This window comes from Paralichthys olivaceus, chromosome 16 (genome assembly GCF_024713975.1).
Source record: "Paralichthys olivaceus isolate ysfri-2021 chromosome 16, ASM2471397v2, whole genome shotgun sequence".
Lineage (NCBI taxonomy): Eukaryota > Metazoa > Chordata > Actinopteri > Pleuronectiformes > Paralichthyidae > Paralichthys > Paralichthys olivaceus.
In genome coordinates this window covers 22,248,416-22,271,126 of record NC_091108.1, presented here as the reverse complement: position 1 = coordinate 22,271,126, position 22,711 = coordinate 22,248,416, and the positions used below count along the sequence as shown (strand labels likewise).

Genomic DNA, 22,711 nt, shown 5'->3' with positions numbered 1-22,711 from the left:
TTATGACAATTAAAGGCTACCACAGGTTCTTTTTAACTTTTGGAAGAAGAGGGTGAGGTGAGGGGTGTTCAGCTGCAACATGCAATTTCACACACACTGTACCTTTAACAGACCTCTGAAATAACCTCCATGCAATCCATGAAAAATAATAGCAGTTGGGTAAATCATGAAACCTACCATATAAGCCACACATATGAAGCATATACTATAATATGTTCATAATAGATAAACCAGGTGAGATACACACAATGTTCTCTGACTTCTCTCTGCACCATAGACTGTATATAAAAATGTCTGCACACAACATCCAGCAAACAAACAAGAAAAAGTAACAGTATATTGTAGAATTGTGGAAATAAAATTACCTGGTTATGTATTTTAAATGCATTTATAAATTATACTGATTGAGTGGTAACAATTGTAATATTTGCCTGTGCAGACTGCAGCTGTGCTCCCTGGGAGTTTTATGAATGGCCGAATCATAGCTTGCAGTGTGTGCGAGTGTATGTGTGCGTGTGTGTGTGTGTGTGCGAATGATGCATACTGCAGTGGCCGGTGATATTAATGGGGGAGGGGGAAATGGAGGAAGAGGTGAGAAATGTGTGGGGAGTAGAGACGCAGGACGGTAGGAGGGGAAAGGATGGAAGAGGAGAGATATGATGGGAGGAGACTAGAGGGTGTTCTGCTCCTCTTGCTTTCAATCTACATGACTCACACACACACAGACGCGCGCGCGCCCGTTCATAGAGGCAGCTCCGCCCCCACTGCAGTGTAGAGACAGCTAACGAGAGCAGCTATGGAGCCTGCAGAGCAGCAGGAAAAAATAGAGGGATCGTGGGAAGGAGGACATGATGGAGGGAAGGCAGATTGGAAAAATGACTGCTCCCTCTCCTCCCTCCTTAAACACTCTTGTCTCCTCTGTTGGTCATCTCCCCGGGACACCGAGGTCGTTGAAACGGATGAGAGGGTCCTCGCCAAGGTGGCCGAGATTAGAGTAAGAAGACCGCAGGATCTAGCCCTGGTGTGTGTGTGTGCGTGTGATGCTTTATTTAATGCATTTGTCTCAATATGTTTCGTGTTGGTGTCCCATTTTGTTAAGGCTGTGGACATACACCATATTTGTGTCTGTGTGTGCGCAGTGTTTCCAGTATGGGACCACTACATCACTGGATTTCCCATGATGCTGTCATGTGATGTCATTATTCTCTTAGAATAGTCTCCGATTCGATGAAGCTGTAAATGCACATGTGCAGGTCTGTATTGCCACAGGGCAAGATTCAGGCCCTCTGGTCCCTGAAGGCCCCCTGTGTAGTGACTGCTCTGTTGTTATTAGATTAAGTTAATTTCAAAATTGTAACATGGTTATGGTTGTATCACCTTTTTCCCTCTCACATTGACTGAAACGACCAGGATGTAAAGACAGCTTCTGTATTCTTTTCTAATGTAATTTAAATGTTTTCATTATTACAGTGTGGTCCCTGCTTCCAGTCTTTCAGATTAATAAAGCTAGCTGAACAGCTATGCTAACCATATTTGATTACTGGACACATACACACAGAAAGTGACAGAGAGATATGAAATCGATGTGAACGTTTTTGTCAGACCCTGGGCAAACAACATATTTTAAATAATAGAATTGGTGGTTTCTGTGTTCCCTGTTCTCTAACATTTTCAGTCAAACTATTTGAGCTAGAGCAGTGAGAGAACATTTAATTCTCATTTATCACCTGTGCCTGTGCTGGTAGGCTACTGTGTCAAAGGACGTTGCCACCAGAGTCTCACAACAACAGCCAGAGACAAACCGTTCACTTTTCAGCATTGTATTAAACCAGGAGCAAACATTCATTTTTAAACAAAACATAAATTGTCCAGCAGTTTCTGCTGGCTTCTTGGCAGCTCAGCTCTCTTCGGAGTCTCTGCATCTCTGCCAGGTGTGTCTTCCCTTCATGTGTGCCTCCTCCTGTTTCTCCTAGAAGAGATTCATTTATTGTGTGTGTGTGTGTGTGTGTGTGTGTGTGTGTGTGTGTGTGTGTGTGTGTGTGTGTGTGTGTATAGGAGCTGGAGAATGCAGTGGCAGTGGAGAACTTAGAGCTTCAGGAGCAGCAGTCAGACCGCAAGGAGCTACAGGAGACACTGGTCAAATTAGATGACCACAAAGAGAAACTGGTTCAACAAATAAAGGCAACCAGGCAGCTCTGCTATGAAGAGAGTCAACAGGTAATGTATAACTGCTAAATGAATATTGCTGAATAAATCCAGGAGGCTTCTTGAGGTCGCCTGTCTCACCCCTATAAAGAAATGGTTTAGTCCTTGCTGCTCGCTTCTTCCGTAAACATAATTGAAGTCAGTAAGTGAGTACTGGAGAAGTGGTGTTCAATATGTCAGGAAAGCAAACGTAAAGTCAGGGAATCAGAAAAGAAAAGAAAAATGGAATGAGAAAGAAAGCAAACAGAGGGCAGACACTGGTGACAGATTTCTTTTCATCCATTAATACCAACGTCTATTACACCGGGTCACAGTGGCTGTTTCACAGATTGGCAGCTGTAGCTGAGGGTTTAATTCACCTTAACTGAGAGCTCATAGTAAAATTACAACTGAACAAGGTGGACTTGAACTAGGACGACATATCACTTTATTTTTCTACATCTAGTCAAGTCTAACTCAAAAAGAACAAACGCTTCTGCAGGTTACCCTTCACATTAAAAGTCCCATACAGATACACTGCTTATGATAACAGGAAACACAAATTCATTGACCAATCTTTCACATAAGGCCATTAATTAAAAATAGCTCACAATCACACTGGGTGATGTTCTACCGGTTCTACAGCTGAGCTGTGTTTATACTGAGGGTTTATTTCAAAGATGGCCATAAATGTGTGTGTGTGTGTGTGTGTGTGTGTGTGTGTGTGTGTGTGTCTATGTGTGTGTGTGTGTGTGAGAGAGAGAGAGGGTGGACAAGAGAGAGAGAGGAAGAGAGTGAGAGACCAGACTGAGCAAGTGAGCGAGAGAAAGAGAGCCTATTGCCCTTATCATTCATTTTTACATTCACTTTGAATATAACTATTATATAATATAACCTATGTGAGGTTTCTGGTGTGATCAGGGTTAGGGAGATTTCATATTGTGCATTATTACTTATTATAAATTTGGTATGTACTGATTATCACAGTCATTAGTGACTTCCCTAAAAAACACAACAGATTCATTCGTACAGCTGACTCATTGGCACATTTTAATCAGTTTTTCTACATATAACAAATGTGCATGAGGGACATCATGAATCGAGAGAGGAAGGGGCCCAAAGAGACTGCTTGTGTAAAGATCCTGAATCCTGTGTTACGCCCCTGCTTAGAGCCAATGGCCAGAGGCCTTGTTTTTGGGTTGTCTGTCTGTATGTCCCACTCTTGTGAACACAATATCTCAAGGACACCTTGGTGGCCTCACAAAGTTTATATTGAACAAAACATCTTAAGCTCAACAAACATTCACATGGACTGAAGATCAAATGGTCAAGGTCACATGTCCTCCCACTGTTGCAAACACGATATATCACGAATGCCCAAAGGGAATTTCATTCCATATGACACAAACATTCATTTGGATTCAAGGATGATCTGATTTTAATTTGGTGGTCAAATCTCAAAGGTCGAGGTTGCTGTGACCTCATCAAGTATGTTTATATTTTTTCTTTAACATGATATTTTGAGATTAGGTGGAGGGAATGTCTTTTAAATTTGGTACAAAGATTAATTTAGGCTTAAACATAAACTGATTGGATTTTGGTGACTTATGGTCAAAGGTCATCTGGCACAATATACCTGGACTAATGGATGGCATCATTAGAATTTGGTGGTCAAATTCACTGTGACCTCTCAAAACCCATGTTTTGCCTTGGGAAAGTGATATATCAGGAATATTCCAATGGAATTCTTTCAAATTTAGCACACATATGGAAATAAATCATCACTCTGTGAACTTGTATGGCAGGTACCGGTATATTTAAAATCCTGCCTTCACATAATCTTGAAAAAGAAACATGTTCAATACAATGGTAAAGGTTACTGGAATTCTTATTTTAGTTGTTAGGTGCAATGGCCTTGTTATTAAGGCTTCTCCTCTACAGATAAAAACAAATAATACAGTCAGTACCAGTGTCAGCAGTTTAATTTTCACATCCTCATATATTCCATTGATTTATTTACCACTTATTTTGTGTTTGTCTGTAAGACAATAGAAAAAGGCTGCCTATATATATATGGCAAATACCTGTATTGTAAAGCGCTTTGAGTCGTCATCTAGAATTGAAAAGTGCATTTGAAAAGAAACATTTTCCAGTCACTGTTCATATGAATAGAGTGACACACCCATTATCTTTGATGGTGCAGTAAACTGATGATGAATGATTAATAATTTCTTATAGAGCTGGTAAATAAATGTTTTAAAGGTCCAGTGTGTAAGATTTAGGTGAAAGGGATTTTGGCAGAAATTGAATATAAAATAATCCAAATGATGTTTTCACTGGTGTGTTTCATCTAAATTGTATGAATCGTTGTTTTCTTTAACATAGAATGGGCCCTTTATATTTAAAAATGTTATATTTACATGGAGGGGGGCCCTCTCTGTGGAGACTGCCATGTTTTTTACTGTCGTCCAAACTGGACAAACTAAAACCTTTCGAGTTTTCATGACAACTTAAGTTCAACACATTTTTTCTTTCATGTTGGGAAGGGGAGGGTGACATGAGGAGTATTTAGCTGCAACATGAAACTTCACCACTAGATGTCACTAAATTCTACAGACTGAACCTTTTAACAAGCATTATTATCAGTCTCTTTAGTTGTAAGATGGGAACAAACGGGGAGTTAATGTTAAAAAGTCAAAGTTAATAGGATCTTCCGGGTTTAAATGTCTGTGTTATTATTTAGATTTGACCAAAACATTCTCAGTTGAGAAGCAAACACCACATTTTGATGTTGAAACATCTAGATTGTGAACTGCATAAAAAAAAATCTTATTTTACCAATGCAATCTAAAAGTGCTGTGTTATTTTCAAAAAAGCAGGCAGTGTAAAAGCCTCATTTCAAAAAATGTTTAGTCATGTGATGACACTGAGAAAATTGACAGTGACAAAAATCGCAGTTGGTTTAAAAAGTGCTTTACGTGTGTTTTCTGATCATTTAGAGGAGAATTTTAAGGGAATAATAAAAATGTCTGGAAAAACTATTGGGTGTGGCCAGTGTTCACAGATTGGCAGCAGCAGCACTGGAATGATTTGCATAGTCCATGGTTGTTTTATTATCAGATTATTTTGAACTGATAATCCATTGGTGTGGATTCTTGCCAGATCCTGTCTCTGCAGGCAGACGAGGTTCAGAAGGAGAGCCAAGTGGAGGAGTATGAGAGGGAGCTTGCCAGAGCCAGGTGGAGGCTGAGAAGACTCAGAGAGGAGGTGAAGCAGGCCAAGAGGAAGATGGAGGAGGCTGGAGAGAGGAACACTCCTCTGCAAGACTCTATCAGACAGTCTTATGAAGAGATCCTGCAGGTACCAGAGTACACTCACACCACACTCACATACACACACGCAGGCTCACACACACACAGGCACACACACACCTACATTCTTTCTTACATGTGTGTTTATGTCTGTGTTTATAGAAACCCTAGGCCTAGAAGGTAAACTAAATTTGCACAGAGCCTTGATGCCACTAAGAATCAGAATAAGAGCTTAGTTAACACGTTTGTTTATAATAAGACCTCTCTCCGGGGAACTTGTTCAGTTCAGGGAGATATTCAGGGGACACTTATGCGCTTGAGAGCATGTACAGGTACTGCTGTATTTCACCTATCTGGTATTGTCTATAAGTTTAACTGAACTTCAAGCGAAAGAAAGACTCTCAAGACAGTCTTGGTGTTGATCTTTTTCTGTCAAATCTGGATGATCACATAATAATACCTGCATTACTATTTAAAAGCTGAGCAAGTGAAAGAACTGTAATATTTTCTGCACTTAGAATATGTATTAACAAATTTAAAAAGTCTAAAGCCATCATTGGCTCCCTATCACTCCTTGCTCTCCCCTTTTCTGTAGGAGGAGCACACTCTGTGTTCTCTGTCGGGAGGTGCAGTCACACCAGAAAGCCACCTGGAGGAGTCCACATCTCCAGCAGACACCACTGAAGATGATGTGCTCCCTCTGAGGCCATGGGGAAGGAGCCAATCACTACCGGCATACGCTGACCTGATAATGGTAAACAAGAGTAATAATGCTGAGTGCTACCTGAAACACTTCTGACTGAAAAAAAAAGGTAAATGGACTGTATTTATATAGTGTTTTTGTAGTTTTGCTGACCACTAACATTTTACAGTACAGTTTATTGTCATTCACACACACATTCAAAAAAGTGCATCTTAGGGCAGCACTTTTTCTATGAGGGGCAATCTGGGGAAGACGGCAGTGCTGACCTTGTGACAGTCACAGAATTATTTAATTGGTGTTTAAAAGAATTTGGCCTTTAGCCAATGAATGTCTAACAAATGACTGATTTGATTTGCATTATGGGAAATGTAGCATCCGGTATTTTGGATTTTTAACCATTAGTCAGAAGGAACTAAAATCGTGCTTTGATTTAGACAATTTATTTTTAATATGCATCATGAAAACCACAAACTGCAAAATTAAGGGCTCGTGCAGACTGAGGTTTTTGCATGATTTGCCTCTCTGAAAGTAATTGTATAGATCTCAGACTACAGGTTAGTGTGCTCTTTTGACTCTGTTGACTGTTGACTTTAGATATAGTAATTATTGGCTCCCAAAATGTTTTTTTTAAACCCTCAACTTCTCATCATATCTCCTCTACCTCAAAACTATGTCTTGATTGTTGTTGGCTGTGCAAGGTGCTACCCCCTTAAACATGCTTGATTTTCTCCAAGCCAGAGATGTGATGGTCTGTATTTAGGTGACTTTGAGGGGAGTCTGAATAAGAAGTATCCAAACAGAATGGATGGAAAACCAAATGTAGGGAGGGAGGTTGCAGATAAACACCAAGACACATGCAGAGCAGCACACAGCCACAAATTACATTAATAATGTTATATCAAACCTTTAATGAGCTTTTTTTTGTAATGGGGAACATGAAAAACACACATCTACACAAACCACCACAACTGAGGTAGTGGGGGTCTAAGCTGCAGGTGCAGAAGCTGTGAGCAGAGGAGGTGGAGGCAGTAAGTGCTGGAGATGAGAATTAAGTATTACTAGAACCATCAAACGGAGGTTAATACATATGTTCCATTGCAGTTTGTAGTGGTTTTACAGTGAGGTCAATGGGAAGTTAGATTTTATGTTTGTCAAACCAAACTCTCAACTTTTTATCATTAATTTGAAGTATTAACAACACTAATTCATCAACAAAGTCAAGTCCCTTCTTGACTTGTCACATGTTTCTGTTGAATAATAATGTGTTCAAGTCTTACAGTTCTCAGCTTCTGTGGAGTAATCATCAGTACACAAGGCCTGAGACCAGTTGTGTTAAGACCCTCACATCAACATGGCAACTGCATGGGGAAGAAGTATTTTGGTTGGAGCAACACAGCAGGAGGTAGAGCAGGTAGTCTACTGAGGCTTTGGGCAAGACACTGAACCCTAAATTGCCCCTGACAGTTATCAGAAAGTGATAGTGTGATTAAAAAGAGTCTATGATAAAAGTCTATAGTAGAGCTGTATAAATGTGTGTGAGAATAGGTGAGTGTGGCTTGTGTGTAAAGCCCTAAGACTATAAAAATGCAGTCCATTTCCAGCACCTGAGATTTTCAAAGTCCTGTGGTGTAAACCTGACTTTAATCGCAGGAATACTGCCCTAACCAGAATAAGCTATTCAGCTGTCCCTTTTCATTCAAGTTGCATTGTCTTTTCTTTTGATGAACATCATCAAAAGTATATTTGTTACAACCCTCTCCTTGGCTTTGTTTGTGTATGTATGGGTGATTATACCAGAGAGCCAGCAGCTCGTCTTTCTGCAATAATCTAGCAGATACCAGAGAAGAGGCAGATGATAGTGGGACCAGTTCTCCAAAGGTAGCTTAATTTTCATTGAACCTCTCTAATCATGCTATACATGGCTTATACATAAAGCTAATGCTGTGTTTTCTTGTTCCACAGATGGACAGATCTGACATAGATGATGATCCAGAGGAGGGTGAGATCAACAGTGGAGGGGCAACAGAGAGAGAGAAGGAAGAGTGCACAATTAACGCAAACCAATTGGACTTCTATAAAGAAAATCCCTTTGCCAGCTGTCAGAGTGACCGTATGTATCAGACTCAGAGTATAATGCAGTCTACATGTTTCTTATGGTAGGGGTATAGCAGACATATGTGGATCTGTTCAATTAAATTTCATTTGTATTGTTCCTAATCAAAACGTAAATTATATCAATGCAAATAGTACGGTCATGATTTTAAGGAATTATAGACAAACACAACAGTACCCACAACGAGCAAGTCAGTTCAACCCTCTTAAAATTTAACACATTATGGTCCGACTGTATATGCCCGCATTGGCTCCCACATTTTCTGTTTTGCGACCTTCTGAAATACACTTTCCTCTGCTAAGGATGTCCTCTCATTGCATGAAAGGTTTGCCTCATAGTCCATCACCCGCTTACCTTGCTAACCTTCATTGTTCTGGATAGTACAGCTCAAAACCCACATCAGAGGCATCTGCTTGGACCACAAACTCCTTGGGTTTTGAACACAAGGCCTTCTTCAGGTCACCAAATGCTTCTTCTCCTCCACTTCACCATCCTGAATTGTTTCATGTTGTCAGTTCTGTGAGGGGGCAGTTATCATAAACGAGTCAGGGATTCATCTGTAGTAATTTGCAAGGGCCACAAATAATCTCAACTGCCTCTTTGTTAGTGGTTTTGACAAGTCCTGGATGGCATCAAATTTTTCCAACGGAGATTTGACAAGGCCCTGCCCAAAGGTGTGTCCCAAGTGGTTTGTCTTGAAGGCCAGTTTACATTTCTTGGGATTCGCTTGTCAGAGGGAATCCAGGAACTTCTGTAAGTGGCTTTCCAATTCTGGGCTCTGCATCACCACATCATCTAAATAGGTGGCTGCATGTTCTTGATGGGGTTTGAGTGATGGGAGCTCCAAGCAGACAGAAGGAGAGTCTTATTAAACCTCTCCACTAACCCATCTGTCATGGTTTCACTTGGAACAGAGCACATTACTCCCTGGTGACACTGGATATAAGGGGCTCCCTTGGTCTGTAAGAATCTGTTTTGGTATCCCTACCCGGCTGCTGAAGAGAAATATTTATTTTGCTATTTGTTTAGCATTTGCCTTCCTTAAGGGGACAGCTTCCAGATACTTGGTGGTGTCGTCAACCTTTATTAAAATGTACTGGTGTCTTCAAGATCTTTTGGGGAGGGAACCCACAATATCCATCCCCACCCTTTCAAATGGGGTTTCTATGATAGGCAAAGGGACAAGCTTTGGGGATGTGACCTGGCAATCTTGGTAAATTGCTACAGTAATTATCTACCGCCTTTTGAACTCCTGGCCAAAAGAACCTCTGCAAAACTCTTTCCTTTGTCTTTTCTACCCCCAAGTGGGCTCCAAGCAATTGAGTATGTCCTTACTGTAGAAGTGTGATCACTTTGCAGAACAAAGAGTTCGATAACTGTGTCATTATGTCTACCACTTGATGCAAGAGGCAATTTTTCACTACAAAGTGATGTTAGGAAGGAGATAAGGATACTGCTCCTTTAGTTGATCAGCCTTAATTTGCTGTCATTTGTTTCTTGCTGTGCCCTCTAGTTTTCAAACAGCAACTAAACAAGGTGCTCCATTTGGGTAGGGTGATGGTTGTGTGAAGTCCTGAAAAAAGTTTAGTCAAAACAACAATATTTTCTCTCCAAATCATCCACACTTAAAGGTACAGTGTGTAGAATTTAGTGACATCTAGTGGTGAAATTGCATGTGGCAGCTGAATACCCCTCACCTCACCCTCGCCCTTCCAAACATGACTGAGAACCTGTAGAAGCCTTCAGTTGTCAAAAGGTGTTTAGTTTTTCCTGTCTGGACTACTGTAAAAAAAATGGCAGCCTCCGAAGAGAGGACCCCCTCGATGTGGGCCCCTTATAGGGTATAGAAAACAACAATTAATAAAATTTAGATGAAACACACTTGTGAAAACATCACAAGGGTTATTTTATATTAATTTTGTGCCAAGAGACCAGATTCTTTTCCCCTAAATCTTACACACTGAACCTTCAAGCCCCACTGACCACATTCTCCACCATCTGTAAGGTTTTGAGAGGTCACAAGAGCCGTATAGGGTGGGAGAGTGGAAAACTGAGAAAAACTGTCTGAAACAAAAGATTCAAAGGAAGTAGTAGCTTTATTCCACAGTCAGCAGGTTAATGAGAGGTAAAGCACGTTATTTCTTGTTTTAGTCCCACATCCAACTTAAAACATCCCTGTGGAAAAAGCTTCTCTCTAATTTAAACCAAAAACTTTAAGATACAGGCCCTCAAAGTCCATCAGCCATGCTTCTTTGATCTGTGTGCTCACTGCACCACTGCTCTCTTTGTTCTCTCCTGTCTCATCTTTCAGTCCTGCTTAAATTAGGTGGCTTAAGCATCCAAACCTGCCTGGCTGGTGAGGCATTCTGGGAGATGTAGTGTGTGCAGCATCTGCCATTTTGTGATGTGGCAGCTGATCCTGTATGGTAATGTAGTATTCCTCCACTACATGCCCCCTTGTGATGCCACAATGCACACAATGAAAGTGGTATATTTCGAGTTTATGCTGAAAAGACGGTAAACTCTCTGTGGATGTTTTAATGACCACTGACTTGGGAAGGATTTCTCCTGATGCTGCTGATGGTCTATCAGACTGTGACAGATGGCCAGTGCGTTTGTGTGGGGGAGAGAGGGAGAGCAAGGCAAGGAGCTTTTTCCTGCTGTCCTTTCCACTTCCATTAGGTTTCATCTGTTAAAAATAAATTGATTGATAAATTGATTTACTTTGCAGCATAACTATTGGATGTTTATCTCTACACAAAGATTCCCTGTCTGCACATTCAGCATTCTCTCTTGTAGGTAATGGGGGGGTGGCTGAGAGGGGATGGTAAAATTGAGGTTATTCATATTTTATAGGTTTATAGGGGATGGGATGCCCTCTGCCTTGCCCAAATTCTTGAGATTTGCATTCAATCAAATGGTAAAGATGATCTGTGTATAGGGTTGGGCTGACAGCCATTGCAAACCTTGTGATGACCCCCTTGCTCGACACTGATAGTGGGGCCAGCCTGCCACACACAGACTATAATTTCAGTGTCTAGTGATGACAGTTAAAATGAAGAACCGTTTATATGAATCAAAAAGCCTGTGAGAGTAATGCCCTTATACAAATGCTGTGAAAATAATTTGGTTATAGTGATCAAGTAGCCGGCTAACAGCCACCAGCTGCGCTGATTACCCCCTGGTACAGCTGGAGGTGCTCTGTGAGCCACCTCCACACCCACATATATGTTTGGACCATAAAAAAACATATCTTTTTATAGTTTTAGCAGCTCTGTCAGTAATTTACTGCTCATCTCTGTGTCTCTACAGCTGTTTTTAAGACATACACTGAACTCCGAAGATTCTCTGCACTGAGAGCCTCCAGATTTGCTGCAGATTTCCTAAATAATGCAGAAGATTTTTGGCTGTTGTGAACGTGTCTGTGCAGACAACCTCCTGCTGCGTTGTGCATGTGTGAAAGGAAAATTGCAGATAAAATTTGGACCGATTTCTTCAGACTGTATCTGCAGCTCATGTCAGAATTCTGTCTCATTCTGAACTGCACTGCCAACCGAATACAGCCAAACCGATATCACCCCCCCCCCCCCCAGAATTAATATAGAGCATTTCCACAATTTGATTTAAACATTTCCAAAAGTCAGAACTTGGCCCAAATTTATGCTGTAATTCCACTTTTCTGTTCATTTTAACATGTCCTATTGGTTATATTGGGTGAATTGCCAATGTTTCTCAATGTCATTTGTAGATGACCTTTTCACTGAAGAAGTGTTCCCTAAAACTGACACATCTGGTGAGTAGTAAAACACTATTGTACTTTACTTTACTCTATTAAACTTTTACTGGTTTTAAGGGTTTTACCGATGTAATAAGTGGAGATAGGGTATATGACTGGTCAAGGTTTGAGTTATCTTATTAATAGTTTTTTTCCCCTGTTAAAGGGTTATTTTTTAGTAGTTTTTTCTTACTCTTGTTAAGGGTTAAGGGCAGATGATGTCACAGCTTGTTAAAGTCCTATGAGACAAATTGTGATTTGTGAATATGGGCTATACAAATTATATTTGATTGATTGATTGATTAACTATGATGTTGCTGGTAAATCCTAATTCTTTTGTTTTGTTTTTATTATTTATGTGCTGTCTTAAATCCAGTATAAATAATTTATTTTTAGTTAATTTATTCAGTTCAGTTTATTTATTTAGTTCAGTGGCGGTTCTACATTGAGTTAGAACCGCCCCCCCAAGCTCCCCAAAAAAAAGTTAGCTAGTTTTATATTATAACTATATACGTGAGGCAATTCTGCACAAAACGGTAGAAGTTATCAGAATTTAAATAAATAGACTCTATATACAAAAACTGGCAAATATATACAAACTGATATATAAAAAAATTTAACAAGAGCAGAGAACAACAATAATGTAAAATATTAAGAATGAACAATATACAGAGTATATTGTTCATTCCCCGTCCGCTTCTATTTGGGAGACCCAGAGGTGAACTGTCCCCCGCCCACCCCTCCCCTTCTCACACAGCTTCTGTGCACCGTGCGGCAGCTTCTCAGCAAGCAGTGGCGCCTGCATCAGCTGCAGGGGGCGCCATTTTGCCAATTTCCCACATACTGTGACATGATAGATAATAGAAAACCGTTTTGCAGCGCAGATGATTTTTTTTTTCGAAGTGCTCGTGCCGCCCCCCACGTGACATGAAAAAATGCCGCCCCGGGCGGCTGCCCAGTTAGCCTGTGCCTAAAACCGCCACTGGATCAATCTATCAAATTTTATTTGTAAAACCCAAATTCACAAAACACAAGCAATAGATATTCTTGGCTACCACAACAAAGTACCAGTTTTCTTTGTCTAATTTTCTCTTTCCAGAAATTAATTAGCTACAAAATTAGACACTCATCCCACAACAGTCCCACAGTCTGTAGTTGAAATGTTCAGTTCACTCCACAGCTGGGGACTCTCTCTTAAGTTCTTGTACTCAAGTTCACTTGGCCCTCACAACTGGCTTGAACTGTTTCAATGCTTTTCATCACAAATTACACTATTCAAGTCACTCATACCTTATTGGCACAGCATCCACAGCATTTAGACAGGATACCTCTAACCAAACCTTCCACGTCCTTGGTTACTGGTCTTATAAGCATATTACTACTATATTTGCAACAGTCTTAGTGACCTCTATCAAGCTCACACTCCATTTGACAGCATTTAATTCACACTTTTCAGGGCCCTTATTAAGCTTGTATGGAATGATGCTTGAGACAGAACACCCACACTGGGTCTTCCTCCGCCCAGTCACCAGTGCATCCTCCCAGACCAGCCTATGAGATGCATCTTCACCTTCGCCTTTTGATTTAATTTCAATAAATTTCCATCAAAATCGAATATGTCAATTTCCATTCAAACCTTTAAATCATATATTGTTGGGTGTGGACTTTTCTGGTGAAAGTAAGTTATCTAGTTCACTAGCTAGGCCATGCCTCAACCACACTTCTATTCTTCGACCTACCCTTTCCCTTCCCTAGAGAAAGAGAAAATAAAAAAAGAATAAACTCACATCCATTCATCTGTCTCCCCTCATCCCTGCCCTCATCCCTTCATCTTCCATTATTCATCCCTCATCCCTTCATCCTCTGTCCCTCATCCCTACTCATAGGCTCACAACCTCTTTTCCCTCCCTCCCTCATCCCTTCTTATTCGATTTTTTGCATACCATAACAATTTCCATTCAAACTTTTAAATCACACTGTGTTCGGACGTGGTCCTTGCTAGTGAATAGTACTTTCTACTTCTTCCCCTCTACAATTCTAATTTCATCTGCTACTATCACAACTCAATAGATTTGTTGTTCCAAAGTGTAATGTTGCCTGACTTTTTTCTGTTTTCAATATGACTGAAAAATGTAATCAAGATGGATGATATAAAGTCACTCAGTCACTCAATGTATGTAAAATTATGTCTTTGACAGATGGATTTGCTTCAGACCCTTTCAAAGGCAGCGACCCCTTTGCAGCAGATATTTTGTTTCCAGCTTCAAACTTTGGCACTGAGGAGACTGGAAATGGTGGTGATGATACAGAAAACAGTCTGTCCTGTGGTGAAAACAAAGCCTCAACAGGAACTCAGTGCTTTGAATCTGAATTCCCGGACGAGGACAGTGACATAGAAATAAGCTACAGCCGAGAAGACCTGGACACCATTGATGTAGCCGATGAATCTCGTGGATTTAAACCCATTCAGAGCTCGTCAGAGGAGCTTGGGCCTGAGCCTATCCATGGCTGGAGGTCGCAGGGTCAGTATTCTGTAGAATCAGACCCTAATGGGTATGAGCTTGACTTTGGTGCTATCTCCCCTCCTTCTGCCATAGAGGAGCACAGTCTGGTATCTTTAGATGGAAAAGCTGCCAATGAGACACCAGCAGGAGTGGAACAAGGTAATTCATACTCAAATCCTGATTCTTTTTCCAGTTCTTGTTGATGAATGCTGCCACTCATCTTTCATGCTTTCAATTAATTCAATTACTATATTAAATACAGTTCCCACAATGAGCAAGCACTTTGGAAACTGTGGATAGAAAAAAACTCCTTCAATAATTGGAAGGAATCTAGTAGAATCAGACACATTGTGGGTGACCATCAGAGCCAGAAAGACTGAAAATGTGTGTCTGCTGCTGTAATTTGATCCGGGAGTGAAGGCAGATTGAATCCATTCCGATAGCAAACAAAAGCCAGATGAAAATGGGAGATTGTGGGTTTTTTGACCAGTGGAAAAGGGGCTTTGTAGACACAGGTTTTATCGGCTCTGGCTCTGATGGGCAGTGATGGAAACATAACACTTGGGTGTGTTATGGAAGTTTTCTGTAAGCTGGTGGAAGGAGAACTCAGGCAGCAGCTGATGTCTTATGCAGAATATTTTAATGTAGACTTGATGAATCAAGGAGAATTTCCAGTAATTTGATAAAATTGCCAAACCTTCCAGATTTTATGAAAGCTAATTTTGAATTTTAGAAGTCTGAGATATTCTAATACGTATCTACACATTTAGTATATAAATACACTGCAACTAGTAATGTTATGTTTTATTTGTCTTGCCAACTCTAAATAATAAACCTTGTGTTTAGTCTGACCCCACCTTGAAGATGTAATGTAGAGCACTAAGGCACCATTAGGTTTACAAAGACTACGTATCTGCTTGCAATATAGTTGAAACAGGATATCCCATACAATAAATGGTAAATAGTCAGTATTTTTATAGATTAGTCTTGATGACCACTCAAAGCACTTTGCAGTGAAGTTTTCTTGCCACTCACCCATTCATACAGACATACATTTATTGCATCTATGGGTATCCCTTTTCCAAGACAATGACACAGGGCAATTGGGGTTGCCAAAGGGCCCTGGGATTGAATTGCCAAACCTCTGGAAAGAGGAGGACCGCTCTATATCCTCAGACATAGGTGCCCAACAAATCTTTTTTTCGATGATTTGTTTCATTGTCTAAATTCTAGATCACTGAATACTGAGCTATACATGCTGTCATATATGGTGGTGCATTACCACCATCTACTGTGTCTTCTTCTTCTTTCCTGCTTATATTGTTTCCTCTTTGTCCGGTTTATTGGCGGGTGGCAACCAACATCAAGGTGCATTACCACTATTTACTGTGTTGGTGCACTGTTCTGGAGGTACTAAATGCTTCTGTTTCTGGACCTTTGAGGCTGTGAACTGTCTTTGGACCAAAACCTTTGACTAAAGTGTTTCAGGTTGTTCAGCATTTGAGATTACAACTTGTGTCACCTGCTGTTTGGTCGAGAGAAGAAGAAGAAATATAATAGTACCTTGATGCTGGTTACCACCTGCCAATGAACTGAACAAGGAAGTTTATACTTCTAGCTTTGATCCCCTGATTGTTGTCTTCTCACAGGTTTGAGTTCCGTTTCACCTCAGAGCCAACCTGAGCAAGTCCTGTTGAAACCAGATTCGACGGATGACAAAGAACAACCTTTGTCCTGTAATGGTACCTCCAGTCAGGGAGCAGGATGTTCTAGCAACAACAAAGATGAAACCTGTAACCCTGTAACTCCCCAAAACTCACTAGACTCCCAAAACCTCTTCATTCAGCCCAACTCAGATGAAAATATAGAACTGAGTTTTGAGTTGAGCTATGCACCAAAAAGTCAGTCTTCCTTTGACCCATATGGGTTTAAACTAAGTCCAGAACATTCTAGTCAAACCCTGTTAGACCCAGATGAAGATGAAATAAGCCCAGAACCCTCTGAAAATGATCTTACCTTTGATCCAGAGCCCCCCTCTTCTCAACCAGACCAATTGAAGTTTGATCCTTATGGATTTGACATCACTTCCTCCCAGATGGTTCAGGACTGTGATCCTTATGGCTTTAAGCTAAGTCCTGAGGAAGAGAATCAGGAGGTACTGGACATCTGTGGCTATGATAACCATGAGGCAATAGACCTTAACGTGTATGAAAAGAGAACGCAAGAGGATCCCTCTAATTATAACAATCATGAAAACCAAGAAGTGCTTGATCATTATAGCTACAATAACCAAGAGCTGTTTGATTTGTGTAACAACGGAAACCAAGAAGTGCTGGAACATTCTAGCCTTGACAACAGGGAGTTAGTTAGCAATGAAAACCGGGAACTACTGGATCTTTGTGGTCATGTCAATCAGGAGGTGGTGGAACCCTATTGCAGTACAAACAATGAAGACCTATTTGAACATTGGGAATGTGGCAACCAAGAAATCGTGGAACATGATAGCCATGGCAATCAAGAATTAGTGGATTTCTCTCATTCTGAGAATCAGGAAGTGCTGGATTTAGGCAGACATGGCAATCAAGAACTACTTGATTTTGGTAGTAAAGTAAATCAGGAAGTACTTCTTTCTGGTAGACACAACAAACAGGAACTCCTGCAGCCTGGTATCAATGAGGAATTGCTAGACTTAGGTAGCAATTACAACCAGGAGATGTTCGACTTATTAAGTAAAGAAGTTATCCCTGAAGCGAACAACAACTGTACTGTGGAACCAGAGCCCATTGTCAGTCCCACTAATAACAGCTTAGACAGTATTGTTGCAACACAAGACCTGCTGGGACTAAAATTCAGTAGCACTAGTATTTGCACTACTACCAGTAACACCAAGACTGCTGACACCCACAACATGTCTGCCAACCCGGACCTGGCTTTAGTCAATGCTCCCACCAGACACAACATGTTGGAAAGTGATCTGGGTTCAGTGTTTGGAGCTGGAGGATACATTGGTTGTCCTGATGTAGCTGATGACCTGGAGCCCCTGGAAAGAAGGCAGGCAAACCCAATTGTAGAGCAAGTGAGACCAGTCAGACCAGTTAGGCCTCCTCGGCCCTCACTCAAGGTAAGTTGACTCACATGCAATGCACATATGCACATCTTCTGAGGTCTTTATGGGTCCACTTGGTTCTTAGTATCCAAGAACCAACCTTTATTTTAGGGTCCAGTTGTAAAGATATCTGCTTTATTTAGTAGCTGAAGCCTATTCAGATTGGATCTGGAATTGCTTGGGTAGTTTTCAAATGTAGTCTCAAATTGAATTTGGATTAGATTGTTGTGGTGAAAACTTGTAGTCAAAAAGTCAAAAAATGCAGTTGAATAAAAAACAAGAGAAGTCAACTTAAAAGCAGCAGAGTTTTATTGTCGACAAGAAAACCAGAGAGCATTCAGTAGCGAGCCGGAGCCACACCAGAGAAAAACTCTGACTATCAGTGGTGTTGCTCCGCTTTATCTATCCTTAAGGGCCACGCCCGTTACTAATCTGACTGGTCTATCATTACATCTATCATTTGTGGTCCGACGTTGTGATCTAATCTTATTGGTTATTGGGGAGGGTCTGACATTACGACCCTCCCCCTGGAAAGTCTCCAAGCCCTGGGGTTACTTTGGACTTGAGTTTACCCCTTAAAAGCCTCCAAACACCTGAGTGGCTTTGATGGCCTTGGAGCTGGGACTTTCCCCCTGGAGAGCCCCTATCATGCCTTGATAGGTCTCTTTTTTCCTCAAACAGTTTTTCATACTCTTTACACCAATATATTTTGTTCAGATCGTTTACTAATTTTTTAAAAAGATATTTGTCTCTGATTTGACACCGTTATGTTTTCTTGTTTTCAGATTGTCTCTTTTTTTTAAAAAGATTATTATTTCTTTATACCAGTTACACATACACATCACACTGCTTGTAACACACTGAGTATATTATTTAATTCGTCAATACTGCATTAAACTTGTTGTAATCATCAGTAACTTATGTCTCTTTTTTTTAACTTTAACAAACATGCAGATCGTGCAGATTAAAGGTATATAGTGACATTAATATTGTGACATAGCATAATGACCAAAAATTACACTACAAGATCTAAAATGTTTGACCCTTCTAGACTTTGACTTATGACTTAACAGCAACCTTATATAGCCTTCAAGCCTCCAGCAGTGTCTCAGGCATTATCTGTCTACACAGGAGCCAAGATTTCAACTGTAAAATGTCTTTATCAGTACTTGTCCTGGTCACAATAATCAAATTAAAGATATATTTGTATCTTGTGTGATGATGTGTTGATGATGAAATTATACTGGCTAGGAACCCAATAGTATTTATATAGTGAGTTACAGTGAGTGGGTCCTCTAAATTGGTCTAAACTGAAATTGTCACTTGAGGACGATTCCTAAGGTCTTGGATCTGCAGACTTAACCTCTAACACCCACCACAAACATTGATGGTTAAATATCTTTACAAGTATTGTAAGCATTGCAATGAAATACGGTGCAAAAATATATGTCTCCCAGTGAAATATTTTTATGATACCCAAATGTTCAATATAGTGCCATCATTAGGTCAAGTTATATTTTATCCAAAACTTTGCTTTGGTACTTGCGACAACAGTAAAAAATCATCATCATAATACCTCTTTGTCTGTCATGTGTGTTTTAGGCCAAGGAGAAGGCTCAGTCACAGACTGATGGCATTGACCTGAAGTGATCTCTCAGCACCCAATACTCGTGTGGGGGTTACAATGTCATCATGCTCCCCATGTCAACAATGGCAACACACAACACAAGGGAGATGGCAGGAGGAGGTGATGATTAAATGGAGATGAGCAAAAGATCATTGTCATTCTTATCTATGCCTATAATTCTACTTTCAGATATGTTTTATGTGTGGAGATTTCCCAGAAAAAGATTTGAGTCCAAACTGAAAGATGAGAGATTTGCAATATGTATCATGGTAACATGGGACCAGCAGACTTCCCCAAATGTGTTGACTAATTTACTGATTGCTACTAAGGAAACCTAAATGGCCCATGGCTTCAGTCTATTCAGAGTGAAACAACCATATAAAAATGAACAACATTCTTTTAGGTGGTCCTATGTAAGATAAATGAACCCCTCATGTTTGACCCCAGATAATGCATGTGAATCAACCATAGTGTTGATGTATCTGTTATTTACTCATATCAGCTGCCAACACACCTGTGTCCTTGGAGTCTCAAGATTTCTATCCTTTCCCACAGGTTTTTACTGCTAATTGGTCCACAGTGAAAATAAGCTGCCTAGGTTTAATTTGAGCGTTGTGGCAGAACAAGTGTAAGTGTCACATTGAAGATATGTATATAAATTATATACTATGCTATTGTGGTTCGGAGATTGTCTCTTTAGTAGATTTAGGTTTAAGTTGAATGCAACCTTTAGAAAGAATTTAGTTGCATTGTATAGTGAGGGCATTTCCATTTCATCCCCATAGTAATATGCATAGTGTTTTACCTCATCAGTTACTTTAATGTGCTCTTTATGAAGGACTTTGCCAAGGTTCTTTAATAAATTAATGAATCTCCATTCATACGCTGGCGGCTCAGCATCAGGGGCAATTTGGGATTTTAGAAAATAAATCTAGTGTCTCTGTGACAGTTTGTCCACCTGAGAATACTGATAGGTGGATATTAATCAGTAAAACATCTGCATCACAAGCCACCCACTACACATCATACGCTAAGAAACACATCCAAATATGATTGTTTATGCATCTTTGTAAGAAAACAATACTGTCTATTATTATCAAATTCTTCAACATGTCATAGTTTTCTGTTTTTGCAGTTGGAACTCTAAAAATAATTGTACCTGGAATGGTCTAATGAAACTTTAATCAAAATTATTTCCAATGTGTTTGCTTTTTTCTCGGGTTTTGGAGCTGTTTAATTACTTTCCAGAATTTATTTATGTTTATCAGTTGTTAACTCCTGATTAATTTTCTTTGTGTTTTGCACTATAGGGACTTGCATCGACACGACTCTCAGACAGAATTTATGTAAATCTGCTTGATTTCTATTCATGTATGGATGAAGAGAGTAGTTAGTTCTGCTGGTACCATACCTATGTAAAATTAAGAATGTGAATTCATGAGAATGTTAGTGGGTTAAGGTTAGGGTGTCCATAGTGAATATATAGTGCATCAGTCTTCCTTCACCCTGGAACAGACTTGGTAGGCACTGAAGTACTGTTCAGTTAATATTAATTTTCAGCTCACACCTACCTCATTATACTAATTTGCTATGACTGCATAACAACACTGTGAACCCTGTAAAAGCAAACATTTATTTATTTTGATGCTTGTGAAGTAATTAAAAGGTGTATAAGAGAGCTCAGTGCAATAGGTGTTATTATTGTGATCAGGAGGTTTGTAACTGTGAATGATTCCCTGAGGGCCAATTACTGCCCTGCTCAGTCCTCATGCCAGGGGTTGTTTGAATATGAGCTGTTATTTTTTCAAGAAACGTAACAAAAATACATATATGGCAATATTAAAGTAAAGACAGTTTTCGGTGTTGTTCTCCTTAGAAAGCCACGGGCCATAAAATGTTTTTTTATTGTGGACTAGATCAATTTTGTCATTCATACAATCCAATAAATGTACAGGTTGTATAGTTTGTTTTGAACTGTGAGTGATGTGGATGATTCCTCTCACAATATATATAATGCCTTGCCAAGATGTGTACAGTTATTCCATATGTTACAAATATTAATTTCCATGTAAATTAACTGAAAAGTTATGTGTAGATAAAATAAACACATGAATTAGCGAAATAAATAACTAACAGATATAAACAAAATCACATCGTAAAAAATAAATGTGTCAGTGCCATAAAGATTATCAACATCATTAGAGCCATGAGCTAGTAACAGGACTTATGTCTCTGCTGTCAACAGAGAAATGTCTCTGTCCTTTGAAATCATTATGTGTAGCCCCCACTACTCTTACAAACTCTCAAACTTCTAATTGATATTATCCAAACAAAGCAGAAACAACGAAATCTCCGTCCCCTATTAACTGGTTGCTGTTTTCGGAAGAAGCCAACATTTTGTCAAAACCTGATAGAAATCTTAATAACATTTGTTTTAGGGTTTTATAATTTTCAGTTGTAAGACCAGATTTGTATTTAAGGGAACATTTCCTAACCTGCCACTTCCCAAAGCTAACACAAGAAGTGTTTGACTGATAAATAGTATCTGTGCTAACTAAAAGTGTATCATTTAAGGTTCAGCGTGTACGATTTAGGTGTAAGGGATCTATAGGCAGAAACTGGATATAAAATAATCCTAGTTATGTTTTCACTAGTGTGTTTCATCTAAATTGTATGAATTGTAGTTTTCTTTGCCCTAGAATGGGCCCTTTATATTTAAAAACTTTACATTTACCTCTGGAGTGGGTCCTCTCTACAGAGGCCGCCATTTTTTTTACAGCCGTCCAGACTGGACAAACTAAACACCTTTTGAGTTTTTATGACAACTGAAGACTTCCACAGGTTCTCTTTCATGTTTAGAATGGGAGGGTGAGGTGAGGGGTGTTCAACTGCAACATGAAACTTCACCACTAGATGTCACTAAATTCTACACACTGAACCTTTAAGCATAAACACATGTAGCACTATACACAGAGTGTTTCTTGTGGAACCTTTTATTTTTTAAAGTGTGAGTGTGTGTGTTTGTGTTCTGTGATACAGAGGTATGCATTTAAAAAGCCATGGTTGAAATAAAAGATATTTAGATCAATGATGTGATGATAATACATTTGTGATGTATGTGTTGCTGTCTCAGTGTGGTGTTCTATGTTGAAATAAAACTCTGTAATGGAATTATGTGGTCAACTTCAGTTTCCTGTTTTCATCTTACACTTAGATACCTAATTTATACCAAAAGTAGTGGGGAATATGTAGGTTATGTAAACGGGGGTAAACCAGCTAAAACACAATTGACTCCTTTCCCATTGCCAGTAGAGGAGTTTGCCTCTTTTTTTCCATAGTGCATCGTATTCAAAGTCATAAATGTAATGAAAATGGAGAAGCTCTGTCA

At 39.7% G+C, this 22,711-nt stretch overlaps 1 protein-coding gene across 3 annotated transcripts; it reads left to right on the top strand.

Annotated features, from left to right (window-relative positions):
- The first annotated feature begins 687 nt into the window (after positions 1-687).
- On the top strand, positions 688-22,494 carry LOC109638101 (uncharacterized). Of its 3 annotated transcripts, none has more exons than XM_069510992.1 (10): positions 690-1,021; positions 2,056-2,217; positions 5,347-5,544; positions 6,091-6,249; positions 7,996-8,076; positions 8,161-8,308; positions 12,060-12,104; positions 14,285-14,749; positions 16,240-17,711; positions 19,299-22,494. In XM_069510992.1, exons 1-10 carry the CDS (start codon positions 797-799, stop codon positions 19,344-19,346), a joined length of 3,003 nt encoding a protein of 1,000 aa, XP_069367093.1. In that variant the 5' UTR covers positions 690-796; the 3' UTR covers positions 19,347-22,494. The 3 variants fall into 3 exon arrangements, with proteins under 3 accessions (XP_019956454.2, XP_069367093.1, XP_069367094.1); XM_069510993.1 differs by having other exon boundaries at positions 691-994; XM_020100895.2 differs by lacking the exon at positions 12,060-12,104 and having other exon boundaries at positions 688-1,021.
- Positions 22,495-22,711: the final 217 nt, after the last annotated feature.

Coding starts and splice junctions, on each gene's coding strand:
- LOC109638101 (XM_069510992.1), top strand. CDS start 797: ATGGAGCCTGCAGAGCAGCAGGAAAAAATAGAGGGATCGTGGGAAGGA. Junction 5,545..6,090: donor CTTATGAAGAGATCCTGCAG/GTACCAGAGTAC, acceptor CCTTTTCTGTAG/GAGGAGCACACTCTGTGTTC. Junction 8,309..12,059: donor TGCCAGCTGTCAGAGTGACC/GTATGTATCAGA, acceptor TGTCATTTGTAG/ATGACCTTTTCACTGAAGAA.